This window comes from Phoxinus phoxinus, assembly GCF_949152265.1.
Source record: "Phoxinus phoxinus genome assembly, chromosome: 10".
Taxonomy (NCBI): Eukaryota; Metazoa; Chordata; class Actinopteri; order Cypriniformes; family Leuciscidae; genus Phoxinus; species Phoxinus phoxinus.
Window position 1 is genome coordinate 5,786,248 of NC_136885.1, and position 21,440 is coordinate 5,807,687.

At 38.1% G+C, this 21,440-nt stretch overlaps 1 protein-coding gene across 3 annotated transcripts in view; it reads left to right on the plus strand.

Annotated features, from left to right (window-relative positions):
• The first annotated feature begins 557 nt into the window (after positions 1-557).
• ube3d (ubiquitin protein ligase E3D) overlaps positions 558-21,440 on the plus strand; it is a 29,612-nt gene continuing 8,729 nt past the window's right edge. Inside the window, exons 1-9 of one of the 3 annotated variants that reach the window (XM_079626178.1) lie at positions 558-746; positions 5,385-5,587; positions 7,290-7,380; positions 7,516-7,729; positions 11,045-11,117; positions 12,588-12,690; positions 12,772-12,880; positions 14,438-14,592; positions 20,164-20,302. In XM_079626178.1, coding sequence (XP_079482304.1) covers positions 670-746; positions 5,385-5,587; positions 7,290-7,380; positions 7,516-7,729; positions 11,045-11,117; positions 12,588-12,690; positions 12,772-12,880; positions 14,438-14,592; positions 20,164-20,302 — 1,164 coding nt within the window. In that variant the 5' untranslated portion in view covers positions 558-669. Of the gene's footprint in view, positions 747-5,384; positions 5,588-7,289; positions 7,381-7,515; positions 7,730-11,023; positions 11,118-12,587; positions 12,691-12,771; positions 12,881-14,437; positions 14,593-20,163; positions 20,303-21,440 lie in introns of all 3 variants that reach the window. The other 2 variants (XM_079626176.1, XM_079626177.1) reach the window with 2 other exon arrangements.

Consider the following 21,440-nt stretch of genomic DNA (forward strand, 5'->3'; position numbering starts at 1 on the left):
ATCCATAATCAGAGCCAACTCAGTGTATTCTGGAGGAGTATGTGGCCCTCCACCGGTTTTCTGAATTTCACCCTTTTTCCCCCCGGTTTGCCTCAAACCAGTCTTTGTGATCAAATGTTTACAAAAATAATAAAAGGTTGTGTGTAAATACTTACTACTTTGAATTATATTTTTATATTTTGTCTTTATCTGCTGCCAAGAACGTTTGGAGTTGCATCTAAAAATAAATTAATATTAATCTTTATTAGTAGCCTATATACATGCGCAGTTTTTATATTATATTATTATTATTACAGTTTTTATAATATATTATAAAAATATAGGCAATATTTCACACACACATACATTCATAGCCTGTTTGCACTGCCGCGAAAGTCCTTCTGCCAGATCAAAGTATTCCAGTTATCTGCCCTTCTGATAAATACCAAAGGGACATTGTAAATACTAACATATTATATAATATACAGGTCAGCGGGTTGTCCTAATCATTTGTTATTTTAATGTGAATCTGATAATTTTCAGTTATCAGAGTCTCGAGGAAAACTGCCTACTGGGGACTTTTAATTTGAAGATATTTATTTCCCGATGTCACGGGTGTGTCGCGGAGATATGTTGTCACGTTGTTTTTGTGTGCCGCGTGGGATTCATCGGTTCTGTGAAAGAATATAAATGGAAGAGACTGCGAAACAAGACCTCGTCTTTCTTGAGCTCAGACGAAAGCTGCAAAGTGGCCTTTTGTTCATTAGGTAAAGTGTGTTTTTATCTTTCTGTACGGATGCTCGTTTATTGAACTGCAGTCATTAGTTTATCATTGGATGTGAGTGAAGGAGCAGAAGCTGTCAAAACTGTCCAAATCTAGGGTAACATGCTTCGTAGGGCACGAAGTGTGTGTGTGTGTGTGTGTGTGTGTGTGTGTGTGTGTGTGTGTGTGTGTGTGTGTGTGTGTGTGTGTGTGTGTGTGTGTGTGTGTGTGTGTGTGTGTGTGTGTGTGTGTGTGTGTGTGTGTGTGTGTGTGTGTGTGTGTGTGTGTGTGAGAGAGAGAGAGAGTGTGTGTGTGTGTGTGTGTGTCAGAAACGCATCAGATTGTGTTACCAGCTCCAAACCCTAAACCATGCTAATATACCGCTGGTAATGGTAACACATCATGATAGGTACCGTAGCATTGTCAGAACACCTGTTATTCAGCAGTTTGAATACTTTCTCCCTTTAGTTTTTGTATATTTTCAGAATGCAAGTTACGATGGATCGCGTTACAACACAAGATAATACTATACATGTAATAAGAAATTCTGTACAGTACAGTAAATGATTTCTGACAGGGCTAGTGACACTGTAGCTTCTCAAGCTCTCTGTAGTGCAGTCATTTAACACTAGATGGCAGTATTGGTCACAGTAATAAGTGTCTGTGTGTGTGTGTGTGTGTGTGTGTGTGTGTGTGTGTGTGTGTGTGTGTGTGTGAGAGAGAGAGAGTGAGAGTGTGTGTGTGAGAGAGAGAGAGATGCTCCTAACAGACCAGAAACTATAACAAAGCTCAACCCTTTTATTTTGTTAAAATAAGTTTACACACACACACATTAAATGTAATTTTCTTTGATCTAACTGTTATGACCATAGACTGTAAAAATTCCCTGGTTTCCAGTTGCATGAGGAGATTTTGATGTAACCGTGCCGTGCATCCTCAGAACGACATGCATCAAGTTTTGTTGAGTGTGGACTTTGCATGAACAGATGTTGGTCAATTAGTGAAGATGGGCGACACTGTTCATTTTTGTCATGAGAGTTTAAAGATGATCCGCAATGTCATCAGATAGCCTAGGATTTTTTTTCTTCTTTTCTTTTCTTTTTTCAGGCCCGAGTTAAAATGTAAAACCGGTGAATTCTTGTAGAGCTTGACTCGAGGATTGAGAGGAAAAAGTTATTTTGGATTTGGAAAGTCTCTATGACTTACAGTCTCCAGCGCTATAGTGTCTAAATGTGAGAATCTGACATAAATGCATGACTCAATATAAGGTTAGGAGAAAATGTGACTCACTATCATTCCAGAAATGAAAGACGACGCAAAACAAAAACCTCCAGAAATGTTATTTGTATTGAATTCAGCAAGTTCTTCAGTGAGGAGAACAAGTATTTGGTACACTGCCGATTTTGCAGGTTTTCCCACTTATAAAGCATGTGGAGGTCTGTAATTTTTATCATTGGTACTCTTCTACTGTAAGTGAGGGAATCTAAAACAAAAATCCAGAAAATCACATTGTATGATTTTTAAATAATTAATTTGCATTTTATTGCATGACATAAGTATTTGATCTCCTACCAACCAGTAAGAACTCCGGCTCTCACAGACCTGTTAGTTTTTCTTTAAGAAGCCCTCCTGTTCTCCACTCATTGGGTCTCATTCATGAAACACGAGCAGAACCAATTCTTGTGTAAATCGTGTGTAAAGTGGTTCTGGCGTAAATTTTCGGATTCATTAAAATGTTTGTATTTTCCAAATGTTAGTTGGTACGAAAGAAATCTACACCTGCTCCCGGCCACGCGTAAATAGTGCGTTTAACATCCGAACGTTTTGCTCATTAATAAGGGTGCATTTTAATTCACCTTAATCGGGGACATATTTACACACAGCATTTTGAAAAAATATTATATATAGTAATTACATATATATATGTTTTTTCTTTTTACTTTTATTATGAGAGCCAGTGATAGCATCTGCAAACGGTACACTTTAATCAAATAATTAATTGCTTTCAATAGGGCTGGGCTATAATTTTTCGAAGTGAACTAATTCATTTTTTTTTGCAGTCGAGCTTCATGTCAAACCATTTTCTTTTCACTTCTGGGACTGTTCGATTAACAGATGAAACTCCATTAAAGGCGGGCGTACACGGTGCGATTTTTGCTGTTTTTACGAGCTCGCAGATAATTTTTTCACTCGGGAGAAATCGAGTGGAAATCGGGGATCGCAGCTCGCAGCGTTTGAGAGGAATTACGAGCCGAGCCGAGCACGTTACGAGCACCTCTCGACCTCCCGATCATTTTTAAACATGTTAAAAAAATTCGGGGAGTCGGCCCGATTTTCCCCAGCGTATAGGCTGTCCCTATTGCCAAATCATACACAACCACGTCACAGACCGATGGGGCTATATACCTCAGTGGCAGCAACCACACAGCGTGCGCATTATACACTGTCACACACACACACACACACACACATACACACACAGACTCTCTCTCTCTCTCTCTCTCTCTCTCTCTCTCTCTCTCGTTTTTATGTTGAACGGAATGGCTACTGTTATCTGCTTTTCAACAAATCATTTGCACGCACATTTCTGTCATTTTTCTATCTGAAGCTATTGCCTGCAACATTGAAAGCTCCGGTCTTTGTGTTTAGCGCGAATGCTCACGTGATTGCCGCCGGCTGGGGATAAAATTTGTGCAGGACAGTCGTGCCGTGTACCAGCTGCTTTGACGCGATTATCAGTTTAACTGACTCGTAATGTGTGCAATATCTCACGACCTCCCGAGTGTCCGAACTCGCACCGTGTACGCCCGCCTTAACTGCATCTGTATGCTGCCAAGCTTCCTTTTTTTAGGACCTAATACGCCACTATATACGCTTGAAAATAAAATGTGGTGTTTTGAATGAACTTCTGATAATAAAACTTAAATTTCTGCATCTGAGAAATTGTTCTTTTTCATTCGCTTTTGAGAAGACATGTTGAAATCCTTCGTTTGGTGTCATAATATGATGCCCATATATGGTTGTCAGTCGGATTAAATGGGCGGGATTTATGGTAATTGAGAATGAGCGTGCACGCGCGTCCCATTTACGACTGATTGGAATTCATTAACACACACACACGTTTCACTATCACATCTGACGTTTACGAAGTATTTGTGAATCAGGAGAAGAGTTTTCGGGAAGGTCTCTTTACGCGCAAATCACTCACATATTTACTCGTATATTTACGAATGTTTCATGAATGAGACCCATTACCTGTACTAACTGCACCTGTTTGAACAGTTACCTGTATAAAAGACACCTGTCCACACACTCAATCAAACAGACTCCAACCTCTCCACAATGGGACGTGCACGAATATTCAATCTGTAATTATTATTTGAAAATAAAATGCTATTCGAATTTATGAAGCCGTAAATGCTTTGCAAGAACACAATCCCGACCGTGAAGCATGGAGGTGGAAACATCATTCTTTGGGGATGCTTTTCTGCAGAGGGGACAGGACGAATGCACCGTATCGAGGGGAGGACGAATGGGGCATGTATCACGAGATCTTGGCCAACGACCTCCTTCCCTCAGTAAGAGCATTGAAGACGGGTCGTGGCTGGGTCTCCCAGCAGGACAACGACCCGAAACACACAGCCAGGGCAACTGAGGAGTCGCTCCGTCAGAAGCATCTCAAGGTCCTGGAGTGGCCTAGCCAGTGTCCAGACCTGAACCCAATAGAAGATCTTTGGAGGGAGCGACAGCCCCGAAACCTGAAGGATCTGGAGACGGTGTGTATGGAGGAGTGGACCAGAATCCTGCAGTGTGTGCAAACCTGGTCAAGAACTACAGGAAACGTATGATCTCTGTATTGCAAACAAAGGTTTCTGTACCAAATATTAAGTTCTGCTTTTCAGATGTATCAAATACTTATGTCATGCAATACAAATGCAAATTCATTATTTAAAAATCCTACAATGTGATTTTCTGGATTTTTGTTTTAGATTCGTCTCTCGCAGTTGAAGAGTACCTATGATAAAAATTACAGACTTCTATATGCTTTGTAAGTGGGAAAACCTGCAAAATCGGCAGTGTATCAAATACTTGTCCTCCGTCCCACTACAGTTTTTCTACAGACATGAACACAGCTGAATTATGTGTCCTATTGACGAGAGAGAGGTGTGCTGCTGGGTAATGGTGGATTATAAAACAGGCAAAAACAAAATCTATTGACTTACACTGACAACGGTCATGTCTAGAGATCAGAATATGAAAAACTTTTCAACTCTTTCAACCTGGACATTCAAATATGCAGGAGTGGAATAAGTTGCCATTGGAGACGAGGTTTTAACGGATGATGTTGGTTTTAATATAAGTGTGAAGAGATTGTTTTTAGATAGGATGGCTTAATGGATATGGATGTATATGTGTATTTTTTGTGTGTATGGTTTGTCATGAAAATGTTTCGTAAAAAAAAAATCAGAGCCCACAATGGAAATAAGTTAATGTAACTTTATCGTGTTATTGACAAAGAAGTTGTAACATGTTGTATTGCTACTTTTTATGTCAAATAAACTCAAACTTCAGTAAGCAACTACACAGGAAAAACGCATTTGAAATGGTTATCATTACCGCTGTCTGTACTTCCCCCTCACAGCAGTGATATTGCCAGGGATGCTGCAGATGTGAAAGTCGAGTCCAAACATGATTCCCTCCTGAACATCCAGACAGCGGACGGGTCCTATCAGGTGAACTTAACACCTGGAGTGAGTCTAGTGGAGACGTCATGCCAGACAAGCCCAGGATCCTCTGAACACGGATCTCACTTCAGGCTCCGTCTACGAGTGGCGCAGGAGTCAGGTACACCATCCGCTCTTACTAGAGGTCCACCGGTATTGAGTTTAATTATTTGCACGTTAATGTGCCCGAAAACCGAACCGATATTTATTAATTGGTTTACTTCTGTTTTTGACAATTATAACAGTACTGAACTGAGCAAACTGTTTTATTTAACACTTTTTAAAGTCCCCCTGTAGTCAATAATTTTATCCTTTAAAACTCATCTTTGATCACCAAAATTACATATTTAAAAAGGTTTTCCTTGAAAAAAATTAATTCATGCCTTAAACTAGCTTGAATGTAACTCTACACCCTTGCTTCATTTAGTATACGTGGTTCTATGAATATGCAAATGAGCCCCGCCTCCACTCACTCAGCTCAGAGATCCACTCGTTGACGATCACACGTTGATCTGATTGGTTACAAGGTAGTTTGTGACGTCAGAAACATTTTGCGACTGTCTTTGGTTCACTGCAGTTTAAAGGAGAACATACTCAGCAATGCTGACGACTTGTGAATTTGCACATGGTGTGTCTTAAAGCATATTAAAAACACCACATAGACATATAAACAACATTAAAACATTAAAAACTTGAATTACTGTCATTTCTGAAATTTCACTCCCTCCTCCTTATATACAAAACAAAACACCCTCTAAATCAATAAATGAAAGAGTGTCTGAAAGCATGTAAAATATATTATATATTTTATTTATATAGTGCACTTTAGATCAGGTAAACAAACAGGTAATGAATATAGCATGTAAGAATCATTCTGATTATCGTGAAAAATATTGGTAAAAGCGATTATCGGTCAATCTCTGGCTCTTTTAGATTATTACCCATGAGCACTTTCTCACCAAACCCTGACCAACATCTGGAGGTCAGGGAGTCTTTAAAGAGTGATTCTCATTTGATTCTCAGATTGATTCTGATTGGATTTCCTTGAGGAATTTGAGTAAGAAGTGTGTGAGCTACACACACAGAGAGAGAGAGAGAGAGAGAGAGAGAGAGATTAATGAAGAACAAAGAAAGCTCCAGTCATGTGACGTGCTGCTCTGAGCCTGAGCTCAACTTGATGTCAGAACAACTCCGAGTCAGCTGACTCAGCACAACCTAATTTACCCCTTAAAGCATTCAGGAGTTTTGACCCAAGAGAGATTTCTGAGAAACTGTTTTAGTATGGGAACCTAACTTAAAAATATGTCAAGTTTTCCCCCCTCATCTTTGAGTTTAAACGCACCATAAACTGACTGTTTTTGAGCAGTGATTAGTTGTTTAAAATAAATTTAACGGTATAGTTTACCCAAAAATTTTGATTGTCATAATTTTTACATAATTTTTATATATTATCAAATAATATTTTGATGAATGAGTAACCAAACAGTTGATGGCCCATTGACTTCCATAGTATTCCCCATAGTATAACGCTACTGACTCTGTGGTTGAAAAGACTGCATGGGAGTTTGAATCGAGATCGCGATCTTTTAACGATTAATCGTGCAGCTTTAATGGATAGATGGATGGATCATGGTAGGATATATAGATGATAGCCAGACAGACGGATGGATGGACGGTTGGTTAGTTGGATCCATGATGTGTGCCTACACTACACACAATTGACACTGAATAGTACAATAAATACACCATGTACACACAATGAATGAACCACGATTATCTTTATGCCCAAAATGATTTTGGTTATTTTGTGTTTCTTACTCCAGAAGCTCCTTGCAGTGTAATTGGACGACTGCGGGTCAATGTGACGTATTTCTTCCAGTGCCAGTCTTGTGGGTCCATGGTGCTTCAAGACCGGTTAGGAGTGTTTATTTTTTATTACCTCTGGTTTGACTGATTTGGTCAAGTACTGCACCAAATAATAGTTATAAGTTCAACCAGACACATTTATTTCAAAGTGTTGAAAGTGAGACTGTCTCCTCCTTCTTAAAGGGCTTTTGGGCGAGTTCTTCCTTTGCCCAATGGAAACTGGAATGCATTAGTGGACGACTGGTGCTGCCACCCCGATCCCTTCGCAAACAGGAAGCTGCTCCCACGAGATGGAGACTGTCTGCTCGGTGACACGTTTATTCTGTTGGCACGGGACAGCAGCTGTGAACAGACCCTCACACGGGAAGAGAGCTCGTCTCAGAAAGCCTCTGCAGAGGTAAAGACTTCTGATTAAAGTGTCCCTATTACGCTTTACATTTCCTGCAGTGTGTAATATACAGTAGCTGTTTGTGAATGTAAAAGTTCTGATATGTTTAAAGATAAAATCAAGTTTTTTGTTATTTTCTCCCAAAAGTAAAAAACGATTCTGAACTGGCTGAAACGAGTCGTCAGTAATTCCAGTCCTACTTCCTTGCACGAACATACATAGGTTTGTTACAAATTTGCATAATGCCAGCCCATCTGACCAATCAGAGCAGAGTAGACCAATCACAACAGACTGGGCCATCTGACCAATCAGAGCAGAGTTGACCAATCACAACAGACTGAGCCATCTGACCAATCAGAGCAGAGTAGACCAATCACAACAGACTGGGCCATCTGACCAATCAGAGCAGAGTAGGCCAATCACAACAGACTGGGCCATCTGACCAATCAGAGCAGAGTTGACCAATCACAACAGACTGAGCCATCTGACCAATCAGAGCAGAGTTGACCAATCACAACAGACTGAGCCATCTGACCAATCAGAGTAGGCCAATCACAACAGACTGGGCCATCTGACCAATCAGAGCAGAGCAGGCCAATCACAACAGACTGGGCCATCTGACCAATCAGAGCAGAGTAGACCAATCACAACAGACTGGGCCATCTGACCAATCAGAGCAGAGTTGACCAATCACAACAGACTGGGCCGTCTGACCAATCAGAGCAGAGTAGGCCAATCACAACAGACTGGGCCATCTGACCAATCAGAGCAGAGTTGACCAATCACAACAGACTGAGCCATCTGACCAATCAGAGCAGAGTAGGCCAATCACAACAGACTGGGCCATCTGACCAATCAGAGCAGAGGAGACCAATCACAACAGACTGGGCCATCTGACCAATCAGAGCAGAGTAGGCCAATCACAACAGACTGGGCCATCTGACCAATCAGAGCAGAGTTGACCAATCACAACAGACTGGGCCATCTGACCAATCAGAGCAGAGTTGACCAATCACAACAGACTGGGCCATCTGACCAATCAGAGCAGAGTAGACCAATCACAACAGACTGGGCCATCTGACCAATCAGAGCAGAGTTGACCAATCACAACAGACTGGGCCATCTGACCAATCAGAGCAGAGTAGACCAATCACAACAGACTGGGCCATCTGACCAATCAGAGCAGTGTAGACCAGACACTGAGAAAAGAGGTGATGCTGCAATGTTTATTAGGAGTAAAAAATATATGTAAATATGTTTTTTGACCTTGGATGCATGTAAACCTATTGTAGGAGACTTCCAAACCATAATTAGAAACCTTTAAAATGGCATAATAGGGCATTATAATGAAGTTCTTTAGCACTCTTACTAACGCAACAAAGTGCTGAAAGTCTGATTTCTCCGAGCTGAAACGGTGAAGCTCTCTTCTAAAAGCTGAGCTCACACAAAGACAGCGCAGTTGTGATATTTTCACCCTAAGTAGTGCTGGGACGTAACTCGGTTCTCACAGCCTCAGGGTTGACAGAGGAGGCGGATGGTTTCCTTTCATCACAATAAAGGCTGAAGAGGCGGAGAGGAAATCCACTCTCAGGAACATTAGGGGCGGCCGGGCTGTGGAGAAGAGCCCATCATGTCTTTACGAGGGATTGATTCTCCTTCTCAGCCTCAATCTGTGTGTAGCCCGTGGCCATGCCGAGCAGTTACAGCCACACTTTTTCAATCCTAAATGACTTCAGCACACAGTCTGTTTTCTTATTGGTTTCCTTATATGATTTATTTCTTTTTTTTTAGTATTTTATAGATCTTTTCAGTATAAAGTTGAGGCACAAGTTTAGAAACAAGTTTAAGAATTACTGGCAGTTTTCATTTCATTTGTGTCAATAATAGGGGTATGAAACACCTTTTAAACAAATGCTTAGTGAAAAGGTCAAATTAATATTACATGAGCTCTTTTATTTTCTGTTCATGCTACATGAGGTTTGCAATTCTCTAGTCCTGTTACCAAAGTTGCAGATTTAGCCTAAAACAAGCCAGGCTAACTATTTTGTCACCAAAAAATGTTGGTTTGAAGTTATTTATAAACTTGCACTACAGTCGAAAATAGAGATGCACAGATATGAGTATTTTGCCGATACTGATAATTCTTTGTTTGAAAGACGATTTAGAGAATAAATCTAAATCCAAATTTTTTTTATAATTTTTGAGAGTCTGATTACAAAAACAAAAGTCTCACCATTAAAAGCCACGTCCCAAGCACTTCAACATAAATCAAACAAAGAAGTACAGTAGCCTAGTTTGAACCAGTATAAGTTTTAAAATTAATTTTACATTCCTATGGCCAACTCCCCCCAAGCAATTTAAAAGCATCATAGCAAACAGTGCGCATATGAAGCTGAAGGAAATAATCCATTATTTATCGGCTTTAAGATATTGGCCAAATCTTCTTATCGGCCCGGTACCGGTGACATTAAAAGTGATCCTATATCGTCCGATACCGATATGATGGGCTATTTATCGTGCATCCCTACTTGAAAAGTTTAGGGGTCTGTAATTTTTTTAAATGTTTTTGAAAGCTGTTTCTCACCAAGGTTGCATTTATTTGATCAAAAATAGACTAAAAACTGTAATATTTTCTATTGTAATATATTTGATTAAAGCTGAATTTTCAGCGTCATTACTCCAGTCTTCAGTGTCACATGATCTTTAAGAAATCATTATAATATGCTCAAAATTATCAATGTTAAACCGTGGTCCTGCTTCATATTTTTGTTGAAACTGATATATATATTTTTTCAGGATTAATTTATGAATGGAACGTTCTGAAAATGTGGAATAGAAATATTTTGTAACACTGTTTTATGTCTTTACTGTGACTTTTGATCAATTTAACACACCCCTGCTGAAGAAAAGTATTAATTTTGTTTAAATATTTTTTTTTTACCAATCCCAGACATTTGAACAGTAGTTTATATTTTCTGTAAATTAAGGACATATATTGATTTGATCATTTTTAACTATAACTCTAATAATAGTTACCGTAAATGATTGAAAATGACAAATCCAGTCAACACTGACAAAATGTGTTAAAAATTTATTTTGATGATGACCGACCTTTCATATTCATGAAGCTGGAAATGGAAAGGTTTATACTTAAGTTGCATGGCTGGATATGGCTGCTGTTTCCAGCTGGGGGTGTTATGAATATGAATATGGCCGCCGAGTGAACTGACTGAACCTGTAATATGTATAACCATATAACCAGTGCCATATAATGCAGCCTAGCACATGTGCCTCTCACCTCAGTATGTGTGTGTCCCGCAGCAGAAGCGCGTCAGCAAGCGTGTGATGCTGTCCTGCTCGAGCTGCTCTGCTGTGCTGGGCGAGGACGTCTCTGCAGGTATGCTACGCTCCGCAGTGCTAACACACCAGTTGTGCAGTTTACATGACTGCAAATCAATAAAACCAGTGCTTTTTTATATTTATAACCGCATGATGTCATGTATAACCCCTGATGCATACGGGCCATTAATATTTCCTGTTAGCAACACCAGCCTCAGACACTCTTAAGATGCTTTGAAATGTTTTCAGACTCTTGGGTATTTATAAAAGTGCTGTGCTTTTGAAGCAAAAATAGTCCGATTGCAAAGGTCTATTTTTAGTGATTGTAAGTTTTTTGTGTTTGTTTTTTTGTTGATTGTGTTTTTTTGCTACTATTTTAAAGGGATAGTTCAACAAACATACTCACCCTCATGTTTTTACAAACCCGAATGACTGTGGGACACAAAAGCTGGTGCAGATGTCCATGTAGCCCTCTGATATCATGCTATATCTTTCTATGAGAAATCGCTCTTATGCATATCCAGATTTGATGTCTGTTCACATACTAGAGATTATGTGAGTTATGCCCACATCTGGTATTTTAAGCCAGGTTCATTGATTTTAGCATTGTAGATTAATTGCACATTGATGCTTGTGTCTAGACAAGACAAGAGTGAATGTGGAGAGAATAAGAGGTAATGAAGAGAAAAGAGTATGTAGGTTATTAATAACGATAATCGGTGCGTCTCAATCAGCTCTCTAGCTTTTTAGGTCATGAATCTGTACGTATATTGTGAACAAATTTGGGACTCGTCACAAAGTCCTCATTGTACAACATCACTACTGATGATTATGAACCAGAGCAGAACTGATATCCTTCTCACATTATTTGTTAATGATATTTAAAGTACATTATGAAAAATATTTGTTCTGTATACGCGTTCCACACTTGTAATTTACTGAATGTGAATAAAAGACTAAATTCAATCTGTTCATCATATAAAGCAATCGAGTCTCTTTAGAAAATTTGGACTAAACTGCTCAATTCATGTGGACCAGTTTTACGATCTCTTTATGAACTTTTTGAAGTGGTAGTTGCGTAGCCTGTCAATGGAGGAGCAGAAATCTCTCAGATTTCATCAAAAATATCTTCATTTGTGTTCTGAAGATGATTGAAATGTTCAGTTTTTTGGTGAACTATCCCTTTAACTCTGCATTACGGTGCCAAACTTGTACAGAAATTGTTGTGCTTGATCTACTAATGACGCACAAATGAATGAACATTTCCATAATGACCAACGCAATGAATCTACCAAGAGCAGCTTTCAGAAAATAGTTTTTTTTTTAATATTTGGCCTGGAAAACAATACTTGAGCTCAGAATTATACTTTAACTTTGTTCTTCATGACAAGAAAACTCTAGTTGTTTCAATGGCATGTTGAAGGTGCAGATGTTATATGAGAGGTAATCTCTTCTAATCTTACACCTCCAGCTGTTGATGATGTGTAATATTCTGTGTTTAATATATTTAACTGTTTTGGTGTTTCAGAGGTGCTGAAGCTTTACATAACTGAAATATTAGTGAAGCCAGGAGAAGATGGAGGGTGTGATATATCACGGCTCAGTTTGGAGCCCAAGTCCGATTCAATAAGGTTAGTGAGTTAATTGCATTTATTCATGTTGTTGTCGTGTAGATCATGTTTTTGCAGCTTCTTTTATTGTGTCTCCTACAGGCAGCGATTCTTGGAGCAAACCTTAGCATCAAGGCTGGTCGAGCTGTCATCCGCACAGAGTATATTTCGCTTCTCCATCCAAACGCCAGATAGTACAGCTGTGATTTTGGTATGAACATTACATCCCATATATGTGACCCTGGACCACAAAACCAGTCACATGTTGCACGGGTATATTTGTGGCAATGGCCAACAAAACACTGTATGGGTCAAAATGATAGATTTTTCTTTTATGCCAAAATTCAATTGGATATTAAAGGGTTGGTTCACCCAAAAATGAAAATAATGTCATTAATGACTCACCCTCATGTCGTTCCAAGCCCGTAAGACCTCCGTTCATCTTCGGAACACAGTTTAAGATATTTTAGATTTAGTCCGAGAGCTTTCTGTCCCTCCATTGAAGCTGTATATACAGTATACTGTCCATGTCCATAAAGGTAATATAAACATCATCACAGTAGTCCATGTGACATCAGTGGGTTAGTTAGAAGTTTTTGAAGCATCGAAAATACTTTTTGGTCCAAAAATAACACAAAATAAGACTTTATTCAGCATTGTATTCTCTCCCGGGTCTGTTGTCAATCCTTCACAGTTACGCTGATGGCGTAAGACGCTGATGACGTGTTATCTGGTGCGCCCGAGCTTCGTTTACAGTCTGAGGGAGACGCACGCTGTAAAAGTGTCTCATCCGCGACATTCACATTTACGCACCATTAAAAAAATGATATCCACGCAAACAATGTAGAATAGCTTGAATATAGCGTGCGTCTCCCTCAGACTATAAATGAAGCTCGGGCGCACCAGATAACACGTCATCAGCGTCTTACGCCATCAGCGTAACTGTAAAGGATTGACAACAGACCCGGGAGAGAATTTAATGCTGAATAAAGTCTTATTTTGTGTTATTTTTGGACCAAAAAGTATTTTCGATGCTTCAAAAACTTCTAACTAACCCACTGATGTCACATGGACTACTTTGATGATATTTTTATTACCTTTATGGACATGGACAGTATACTGTATATACAGCTTCAATGGAGGGACAGAATGCTCTCGGACTAAATCTAAAATATCTTAAACTGTGTCCCGAAGATGAACGGAGGTCTTACGGGCTTAGAACGACATGAGGGTGAGTCATTAATGACATTATTTTCATTTTTGGGTGAACTAACCCTTTAAGCAAAGATCATGTTTCATGAAGATATTTTGTAAATTTCCTACCGTAAATATATATAAAAAATATTTTTGTGAGTGAATGCAGCACAATCTCAAACATAAATGCACAACTTTAAAGGAGATTTTCTCAATGTTTTAATTTTTTTGCATTGTTGTATCTCGACCTAATATTGTCCTATCCTAACAAACCATACATCAATGTACAGCTTATTTATTCAGCTTTCATGTGATGTTTAAATCTCAATTTCATAAAAATTGACCCTTGTGACTGGTTTTGTGGTCCAGGGTCACATATGTACAAAACTGTTCATTTTGGTCCATGTGTAAAGATTTCTCTAAAGTCAACTTACAATGTTATTCAGGGTTTCTTGCGACAAAAACATCTCCAACTTACTGGAGTTTCCTTCAAATGTCTGCATAGTACGTTTTGACATGATATGTCCCCGTTATATCCGACCTTCAGGTAATTACTTTCTGTTTTAATTATCAGCTGTGGCTTCTGAACACGGACACTTTGGTCGCCTCATTTCCTGGCGAAAGCTTCATCTCCACAGGTGACGTTCATCACAGAGAGCATCAGTCATGCCAGGCTGTTCAGGCAGTCAAAGTGCTCTACGTCCTCTGCTCTGACAGCAAACTCAAAGAGTAAGCCATCAGTTCACCCTGACATCTGTTCATTTTACTCATATTAATGTCGCAATCTAATCAGATTCCTCCTCATCTCGGATGTAGATCAAAAGACATATGGTGTTTTGTGGAGTCATTTAAAAAGATGCACCCTGTTAACTCTGGGATCTTTTTTTAGACCCAATGTTGAGGGCACTTTTAAACCCTGGTAAACAACATTAGCATGATATAAAATTAAACATTGCTAGTTTGTTACATTTATGCTAAAACAAGAAATAAAAACTGATAAATGCATAGAAAAATAGACGAGATATATTCTGTGAATCGTACACAATTCTCGCATGAATTTATCTTGTGAAAATGTTTAGATATATTTTTTTTATTGGGAATCCAAAATACTGATTAAATTTGTAAAGCTTGAAATGCAAAAAAAATATTGAGAAAAATCTAATGTTTCAAAATGGAACCTTTAGACAAGTTTTATTTTTTTCATAAAAAAAAAATATTGCATGTCTTTTTTTTGCGTATCATATTTGATACATCATCAGGCTTTCTAGAGCTCATACTCGAGGAAAAAAACATCAATTTTACTTAACTGAGCAAAAATATGCAATTTGGTGCCGATGCTGATATTTATACGACCAAACAATGTAATGCTTGTAATGTAAATCAATAAGATCTGTGTACATTACATAAAAATCATATAAATATCAGCTGTCACTTTATCTCCCAATAATATGTCTTAGTAAGATGATATTTCAATTCTTAGTTTTATGATCAAAGCTCTGTAGTTTTAAAGCATATAAAACAATACAAGTATGATTGAGACCCTAATGGATTATATTTGAAACTCACGGTTTAACATGACTTAAAAAAAAAAAAAAAAAAGATGATCTAAGTTGCTTCAGTCATCTTGAAACTTATTTTCATTTACTTAAAAAAAAAAAAAAAAAAAAAAAAATCTGTAAATATTTCACTGCAAAAAGACACAAGCTGAAGGTGGACATTTTTACAAGGATACTAAAAGGCCTTTAGCTTGCTAAAGAAGTATAGACTATCAACCAGACGACAGAAGGCATGTGGTAGATTATGTGCAAGAGGTTTCTCGACAACGTTCATGATCATTTAAAGACAATGGGCTTTATAAGGGTTAAGAAACAGATCTGGCAGTGTTTACCAACAGACAACCAATACTTGTTTAAATTACATTCACAGAAACACAACATGATCTGACTATACATAATGTTTTTTTTGTTTTGTTTTTTGCAACAATGTGATACACTCATGCTAATAAAGCTTTAAATTAACTTTTCACACACACCTCTCAGTTTCAGCATCAGAGAAACAGTTTTGAAACGTCAGACTTGTTAACTAGATTGATAATATGAGACAATATTTTTGTAGTGTTTTAGTAAACATTTTGGATGTATTTTTTAAACATTTTGGATGGTCTTTGACCAATGAATGTTAATAAATGTATTATTATTACAAAGTAAATTTGCACACGTAAATACTAAAATATTCTAATATAAAAAGAGACTATTTCTGTCATAAACTTTTAACAATATGCAGTTACTGCGTTTTGCCTTTGCAGGGCAGTATTTATTAACATTAATAATTGTGATTTAAATATCAGAAGTAGTCAATTGATCATTTAAAAAATAATTGGTAATACATTGAAGGAAATGCCACTGTAAAAATGATGTGACCGCTAGTAGCCATAAATATACTGTAAATCCACAAGCTCAGAGAAGTGTCGGCACAGTTACTCTCATCCTTCAAAACGTTAAATGTTCCCTTTGTAAGAGCTTGAGGAGCCAAAGATGTGCTGGAATCAGCGAGTGAATCACTGAGGGATTGTGGGTGGGCGTTCTGCACTATATTGTCTCTCTGACACCAGAAGGTCGTCACGACTCTTTACACCCTTACCTCGTCTCGCTCTCCTTTTATTTCCAAGTGTACATTAACTCTGCCTCTTTCCCTACCCGGCGCTAAGAGATGCGTTTGAGTGTGTAGAGGTGGTGTGGGATCAAACATGATTCACGGAGCTCGTATACAGGCCCTGAGCCGTTATGCTAATCGGAGGAAACTCTCTCAGGAAGCAGACTTTCCACTGTCCACATAATGTCTGGCCCACATCTCAACTGCTCACTTCGGTCCATGCAGACGTGCTAAATCCGACACCGGTCAGATGTTTTGCAATGCGACCTCAGTCTGAACAGTCATATCAGAATTCATGCGACTTTTACGTCACACTAGATCGACATTCGTCAAAATCCTTCTCTCATGAGAGTCACTTCAAATATTTGACATACAAGTTATCAAGAGTTACAAAGGGTTGTCATTAAAGACAGTGATGTGTCACAACTCACAAGTATTAGTGATGGGAAGTTCGGATCATTTTACTGACTCTCTCGTTCATCAAAATGAACGAATCTTTATTCGAGTCATTTCGTTAATTTAAGTGGCTTTAAATGTTATACTTTTAACAGCCAAATTCCCTGAAAACATCCACCTATACAATCTTGATCATATTTTGAATTAAGAAATCATTATAATGCAGCCAAAGATAATTTACAGAGAACATAAATATTTCATTTACTTTCCGAGTCTGGGGTTCATTTGTCATGTGATACACGCAATGTTCATGAATGACCCATCACTAATAAGTATTACAGTGACAGATACAAGCAAAACATAAAGACTCGTGTCATAAATGTTTTAAAAAACTGCTTCTTTTTTTTCTCACATCCTTCTCTTTGTTTTTTTATATTAAATTTGCTGGCTTCAGTCAGTGGCAGATCACACTATTAATAAATACGCAAACGCTTACTTTCATGTCTTGTTTACTTGCCTATGATCCAATATATAATCCCATATTTAAATGTTTTTGATAATTCAGTAAATTATATATTTTACAAATGAATGGTACTTTATTTCATTTGATTTTATTTCTTATTTAGAAATGTGTTATAATATAATATATACGTGTGGCAGGACATCAGATGAATTATACATTTGAGAAGCAAGTTGAAACATTGGACAGCAGACACAAACAAACTTCAGTCACATTGTCTCTACTCAAACACACTCAACAAAACTGAATTATTCCCGTTATAATCAACAGAGCCGTCTCCACTCATTGTCTATGACAGTTTGTAGAGTACGTTTTCTAAATGGTGTCAGATTTTTTAAATTGTGTTAGATATAAAAGATTTAACCGTAGATGCAAGTATAAACCGTACAGCAGAATTTCTACAGGTTGACAAACACTGGTGGAATATTTAATTTACCTTTAAGTTTCTTAAACTCTTGAATATTCATCAAAGATTCAATGCTATGAAACTTGCAAACTTTGGCAAATTCAGTGACTAGTTGCTCAGTTGTTCGCTGTATCAGCCTGGGAACATAAAGTTGGCATGAATGAAAATTCATCTATTTTCTAAATGCATGAACTCATGAGCATGTTTCTTTCTTTCTTTCAACCTATTTTATCAATTTCATTACTGGATCTTTCAATGAAACTACAGACTTCTCTTCTCATATGCAGGACTTCTCCAATCGTTTAGTCCACTTAAACCTTTCTTACAATCAACTCCGTCTGATCATCTTTTTCGAAAATCCATTTCATTCAGATGTACATCACAATACAGAAGAAAAGATCTGTGTCTTCTTCCGTTTCATCACGACCTGCACACCCTGAATATCAGAAAGTCTGTAAGCTGGTCTGTGTGTTCGATTCCAGCTGAAACTTTAAAGCGCTCTATAGGATGTTAAATGTCAAACGACAAGACAGCCGTGACATTTGAAATGGCACTGATGAAGAAAAGAGGAGAAAACATTGTGCCATCAGAAACATCAACTGGCATTTTGACAGAAATTTTAATGATCTGTTTAGGGAACTGTCTACTTTTTTCTGTTGAAAATGTTGCAATTTAGTTATAGTAGCCTAAACCTATTCAGAAACTTTTTATTTTTTACAACTAACAGACCTGAGACTGAGATCAATTATAATCCAAGCTCTTGGTTTGTTCTTTTGAGTAAACACTGTTCTGCTATTGAGGAGAAAACTTAGGCTTGTTTGCCTTCGGATATTTTAAGAGATGACTAAAACGATTAAGGCCCTGAGGAAATTAAAACAATATCTGTTCTAGAGTAGGAAAGAAACATTGACTTCGAAGCACAGACCTAGCTCAGACTTCCCAATGCTCAGTAGATAATGTCTTTCAATTAAAAAATTCTCAGATATCAAAAAATACATAAGTACCCTCTTGTAACATGAAATGCAATTAGTGCAATTGACACGGTTATGTAATTGAGCAACTTCCACCAAAAGCATGTTTGGTTCCCTGGTTGAGGTTTTGCATGACACGTCTCTCTCTGGGCCTCTCCAGCATTTCCACTTTAAGAGCTGCGTGTGCGCTTTCTGTGGAGCTACAGCACAGATGGGTAAATGTCAATGAAATGTCCTGCATAGATCATCACCATAATGTGTGTCAGGACATAAGTCTCTCCGCTTCTCTGCTGTCTTCAGTGCTGCGTATTGACCGATTGCTGTGACATGATTAAAAATTCAAGCCGTCAGATTAATATAATTTAAAGTCCAGCTGCTTCTGCGGGCGCAGAGATATTGCGCAGAGGTAGTAACGGTTTCTGTTCTCACCTTCAGTTAATGTTCCTCCTCATTTTCTGTATAGCTGAGCAAGACCTATTTTTATTGGTCGGTCTTCAGCAGGCTGAGCAGAAACACTCAATGCACCAGACCCATGCTGTGAGCCATTTGACAAAGAAAATTTTTAAACTAAGGGCCTGATTTACTAAACGGGGCCAATTTGAGACCGCAATCCCATAAAAATGTATATGGGTGATCTACTGACAATGTGCAAATTAAAGAGCTCATCTCCATTATGACCAGTGCAATCTACCAAGAGCAGTGCAGATTGGAGATTGTTAAATGCTGCAAACGTTTTTAAATTGCTAAAATGTGTAGGCTATAAAGGATTTTTACACTGCACCCCGGGCGTGAATCCTCTTTCTAGATCACTAAACGGAGGATTCTCAAAACATTTTAGGAATTTGAACCAAGTTTTTAGTTTTTTTTTTTTAATTAGTCGACATACAAGTACTGTCCCTCTTAAAATACACATAAATTGTAAGAATATCACTAACAGTGATTAATAACAGTATAAGGTACGGCTATTAAATAGTAGTCCCAAACTAGTTTTTGGTATTATGGTCATTGGTATGAGCCACTACAGTGATCAACAATATAGAAAATAACAAAATAAATGAAAATAAAAATAGATTTTTATATAGTGAAAGTGATACACAGCGCACACCACTGCATTTGCACGGACAATTGATTGCGCGTTGCGAGCACAACGCCAGGACAGGAAAGTTAGTTTTTCTGAGGTGAGAGACTTTTTATTTCGTTACGTTCTGAGTGAACTCCAGTGTATAATTATTATTGCCTCTTTTTTTCTGGCAGAAGCGATACGAGACGTGTGTGTCTTAATTCTCTCTCTCTCTCCCTCATCTTCTGTTTTTCTTTCTCTCATATATCTTCTGTTTTTCTTTCTCTTGTTCTAGTGTTGTGGATGTCTGGGAGAAGGACATTAGCGTGCACCCTCTCCCCCTCCCTCAGAGCTCATGTGAGGACCTCCAGAAGCTTCTGATGTCCAGCACCTTCAGGCTGCCAGCATTCCTGCGCTGCATGAACTCATATCAGGTCACATACTTAGTCATACTGAACTGCTTAGTCATTATAGTTCATTATCTCTGACTCCTCCTTTACATTACATTTAGCAGATGCTTTTATCCAAAGCGACATCAAAAAGAGGACTATCTAAAAAGCTATTCATCCTAAAGAGACAGTAATGAGAAACACAATACAAAGTCCCCAAATTGCCTAGAAAAGTACAGACAAGCGTAGGTGTGTGACACAATAAATGAAGTAGAGCTCTGCAGTGATGATGTATTTTGTAGTCTGTAAGTTCACATAGCCCTGGTTCTCTGGAAGAAGAAAAAACAATAGGATTTTTCCTTTGGCTTATAGGTCGCAGAGCTTAATTTTATTTAAAAAATAATTTCCCTGAAAGTTTGAGTTAGAATAGTTTGCAAGAGTGTGATTGTAACTGTTCAAGCAACTATTGTGTAGATGTCCGACGTGATGACGTTTAATGTCTAACAACCTCTCATGCCTTTTTTCAAGACGTAAAAATCACAAGGGGGCATTGCTGAGTTTTTTGTTTTTTTTTCGTAGAATAAAACCTGAAAATATCTTGAGCTTGTGTTAACCACAGACCTTATTTCAGGGATGGACCTGGAAGTGCTAATGATAACTTGGATTTTTGTAGGCCAAAACCTAGAAACATCATCCCAGCAGCACTCTATAAAGAGGGTTTAGTGATGTTGCGTATTTGTTGTTAAATGATTTGGGTAAAGGACTTCTGGTTAAATTGTTAAATTGCATTAATGTAGTGCATATCTAGAAAAGGAAAGGGCCAAACACCGAACCCTGAGGTACTCCAGTGGTTAATTTATGTGACTTAGACACTTCTTCCTACCTTTTGTGATATGCTAGTTCGAGAATGTGAAATAAGCAATAGGTCTAACGTTATGGAGTGCAAATATTGTCATAATGAAGTTATGAACCTTTACATATTAGTAAATGCACTGTAAACATCAAAGTTAAGAGCGAAGGAGGAGACGACGATTTTGAAAGGGAGTGACAAAAAGTAATTTTGTAATATACTCAGTCACAAAGTTCTTTTTCATTCTTTGCTTAGGGGTAAAAAGACGTTTTAAAATACCTTTGAAAATACCGTTGCAGCGGTATACGCTGTTTACGCAGTTGTATACCTGGT